This window comes from Cyprinus carpio, chromosome A4 (genome assembly GCF_018340385.1).
Source record: "Cyprinus carpio isolate SPL01 chromosome A4, ASM1834038v1, whole genome shotgun sequence".
NCBI lineage: Eukaryota > Metazoa > Chordata > Actinopteri > Cypriniformes > Cyprinidae > Cyprinus > Cyprinus carpio.
In genome coordinates this window covers 21,478,468-21,482,499 of record NC_056575.1, presented here as the reverse complement: position 1 = coordinate 21,482,499, position 4,032 = coordinate 21,478,468, and the positions used below count along the sequence as shown (strand labels likewise).

At 37.6% G+C, this 4,032-nt stretch overlaps 1 protein-coding gene across 1 annotated transcript; it reads right to left on the bottom strand.

Annotated features, from left to right (window-relative positions):
- Nucleotides 1–798: 798 nt before the first annotated feature.
- LOC109060760 lies at nucleotides 799–3,556 on the bottom strand. Its single transcript, XM_019077913.2, has 7 exons — nucleotides 3,218–3,556; nucleotides 2,888–3,005; nucleotides 2,720–2,811; nucleotides 2,495–2,612; nucleotides 2,141–2,257; nucleotides 1,407–1,598; nucleotides 799–1,184 (listed from the first exon to the last, which is right to left on the bottom strand). The coding sequence occupies exons 1-7, from the start codon at nucleotides 3,473–3,475 to the stop codon at nucleotides 1,018–1,020; spliced, it is 1,062 nt and encodes a 353-aa protein (XP_018933458.2). The 5' UTR covers nucleotides 3,476–3,556; the 3' UTR covers nucleotides 799–1,017.
- Between the last annotated feature and the right edge of the window lie 476 nt (nucleotides 3,557–4,032).

Here is a 4,032-nt window from a genome sequence, read left to right as displayed (position 1 = left end):
AAGCATTAATAAAATACACAAATTAATTATTAAGAATAACAGCAACAGGGGGTTATTCCAAAAACAAACAAACAAACAAACATACATAATAATAAATCAATGACCTAAATTGTGTTTTCCTCTTCATCCTCACTGGTGTCTGGACTACTGAGGTCACTTTGATCTTCCTCTTCAACATGTAGAAGGACAGAGGCCTCAGGACCTAAGGCAGTCTTGTACTGTTGGAGGACCACTTGGAACCTTTCTGACACCTCTGACAGTCTTCTTCTTAAGAGACAGCAAAGTCCCTCATTTCCCTGGTCTACGTCTCAAAATACAAACGAGATTACATTAAAGACAAACTATATTAAGATTGTTTCATAAGGCAAAATGAAGTAAAAAGATATCACCTATTCAAATCTACATAGCAGGATGATTGGCATTTTTATGTCTATCGCTGACATGGGACCAGGCTAGCTTCTGTATAAAACAACTTAAGGCAACATGGCTCACTGAGGTGACTTTATGGAGGGAGGCCCAAAGCAGCATATATATATATATATATATGTATATATATATACATATATATATATATATATATATATATGTCTGATAGCTGTTTTAAGTTAACCGTTTTCTTCTTCACTACAGTTGTGCCGAAATAACACATTTTGTTACTTGCTGACCAGCAAGGTTTTCTATGTTGACTGGAGGAGATGATAATAATAAGATTAATCTTGATGTTATGCTAACCACGTGTAACACATCAGGACACAAATTTCAATGTTCAAATTATTTTGTTCATTTATGCTTTCAAGTAACAGCCATAGTACAACAAATCTGCACATCTTCAAGCAAATGTGAATCTTTATAGCCTTACTGACTTGTAACCATAGCTACAGTAACAATTTTAATCCCCATTTTATGTATGTGTTAAAGGACCTCGGCAAAGAGAGCAATAAGCGTTCTACTCCATCAAGTTCTGTGACTGATGTGTTTTTTTTGTGTGTTTTTTTAACACATTAGATGGACAGGGTTTTAATTAAACTTACCCTCCTCAGCCAACTTGTTCTTGAGAACCATTGCCAGGCTCTGCAACCATGTGCAGTGTTGTGCCATCTCCAAAACCAAAACTCTTGTTTCCTCATGCAGTCGCCTTGTTAACATCACTTGATCGTGCACTCGTTTCTTGATTGAAATGTTTGCTAAGAATCAATAACAGTTATATGTAAACATGAGACAATCTTGCATAATCACTACAAACATTTACTTTTTTATCAAATTGATACATAAGAAAACTGAAAATACACCAATAAACTAAATTAATATTACAACACTCAATATGTAACATGCATGCCTTAGTTCAGTATACTCTATAAAGCAGAACTGAAAATAAATTCCTGTGAAGCATCTAAAAACAGACATACCACTGCCATGAACTTCCCACGGCCATATTTGAGACACAGTACTCTCTCCAGTTAGGGAATGCTCCACCACAGCTACGTCAATGGTTGTTGCCGATTCTAGTACAAGATCATTGTATTTCTGTATCTCCTGAAGAAGGAGTTTTTTGTCTTCTGCCAGCTTTCTTCGAAGGCGATGGCGAAACTTGCTGCTGTCTAGAAAGACATGAAGTACAGAGGCATAGGTTTTTGACAGAACTCTTAAGCAAGAAAGAAATTATAGCACCAAAAAATTTAAAAACAAAGTTGCAGTTATTGAAGTACGTGAAAATTATAATGTAGACTGACATGGGAAAAAAAGGTCCATGATTGCCTGAAAATAATAATTGTGCATTAATTACTTTAGAATGGGCAGTTTTTTATCTAAATATGTTCCCCTTCCACGGAGGCCGCTATGTTGCAAATCCATGTTCATACAGTAGCCCACAACGGACAAACAAACACTGGGTTTAGATAGTACCTCACACATTTTCTCGTCGGCTACCGTAGCTTGGAAAGATAGAGGTGAGGGAAGCTGGTTGCAATCGTCAAATCTCAATGATCGATACCACTAAATCCTACACACTGGTCATTTAAAGAACAGAATTCAATGATTGAGCTGAACTGTGCTACTACATTATTTGCTAATTCCAATGTTGGTGGAGTAGGATGCATACAGTAGCTTGAATTTATCAACCTATTATATTGTAGAGTTATACCATTCTGACGGTAGAGGGTTCGCTTCCGGTGCCTCACACTAAAGTAGAGCCCCTCAATTAATTGCTGAATTCCTCTGTGTGTTGTGCCTTGACTGGCACTATATGTATCAGGTGTCTCTGTATAAGAAATAGTGAAAGCAAGTTTGAATTTTATGTAAAACCTTTTAATCAAACTTATTTAAACTTGGTATGTGCACTTCCTGCAAGGAACTGGAATATTCTAATAAACCTGACATAAATGTGGCATCACATTAGATGATGATCCGCCTACTATTTTTTGCTGCTCTTTAATATCAAACATAAAATGTAGATGGTAGAAAGGGATGTTTGTTTCTTTTATCTGGTCATGCTTACCACCAGCTGCCCATTCCTTCACATCAGATAGCCACTGTGACACCAATTTATCTGTGCAATCTAGCTCTGTTTTTAGGTCAGCTAGCCTTGCAGTCTCATCCTGGAGTCTCTGACAAGTCTGATGAACAGTGTTATACAATAATCAGGATTACAACTTTGTATGATTAACAAAAGGCCAAGTAAACACAATAAAAGGACACACAAAACAATTAATAAGAGACTTACCTTCACATATCTTGTGGAAAGTGCCTGATGTAGAGAGAGATTTTTTTTCTCGTTCCACCCCATTGCATGCAAGGTAAGCATGTCCACCCGTGCTGTTTAAAGCAAATAATGAGGTTATGATGATCAATCTAAAAAAAAGTATACAGGAATATTGCAAACTCTGATCACCTGCTTTGGACATATATTTGGTCGTCAGGGCACAACGTGAGAGGTAGCTGTTCACTTGCTCCATCTCCTCACCAGCTGTTGTCCCTGCTCCTTCCTGGTTCCTGCCACTCCAATTAATCTGTAAAGGGTGAAAGAAATTAAATTACATTTAATTTAATTTATATAGGACAATATCACAAAACAATCTGCATCAAAGGGCATTACAATCCATGCAAGAAATGGTTATGCAAAAAGACAAGATAATATAGTGTAGCTTAACTTCAATTTCATATTATTAATGTGCTTGTAAATATTACAAATGTACATATGATGCTAAAATATTATACACACCTCACACTTAGTAGCATGGGCTCGAGCATGCATTACACTGAGAAAGGGTTTCATAGTGGTCAGCTCCTGAAGAGCAGGAAGGACACTTGCAACTTTCTCCAGGTATGGCCAGTATTTGCATGCCACATCCATTGCGAAGAATTGTGCCTTGGCTGGCATGAGCTCCTTTTGAAGATACAGAGGGTAGGCAAATATCTCTCCCCTGTACATATTAAGGGCTTTCAAAAGGAACCCATGGCGACACACAGCAACCTCCATCCCCTCTTCGTCCAATTTTGAAGCCCTCCTTGAAGTTTCCCTCGCTGCTGTCCACTGGGACTCCCCACATGTGCCTCTTCCCTGTGTCTATGACAAACAAAACAAACATGACAAATCAAATAAAAGCAATGGTGTCATTCAATATATGTTACAATTTGATTTTGTAATTGGTAGGCAGAAGTAATTAAAGTGGGGGTTACGGTTATTATTGTAACAACTATTTTGTCAACTTGCATTTTTTACTGCTTTCTGTATGGTGTTAACAAATGTAGACACTGCACTGTCTTCAGCCACAAAGAGCCCCTCAAAAAAGCCAGGATCATCAGAGCTGAGGAAGAAAGAAAAATAGAAAATCCATTCATGAAATATATGAAGTAAGAAAATAAATCAATAAAAAGACTGGAAGAAAGATCACCTTCCGTTTCGGCGAAAGCGATATAGCTTTCTATTTCCATCTGCTGAAACAGCCAACATTTCTGGTGTGCAGGCTGGGCAGGTGAAAGAAGCACTACAGCAGAGGGCCTTCTCAAATGATGCATATGAAAGCTCTAAAAAGC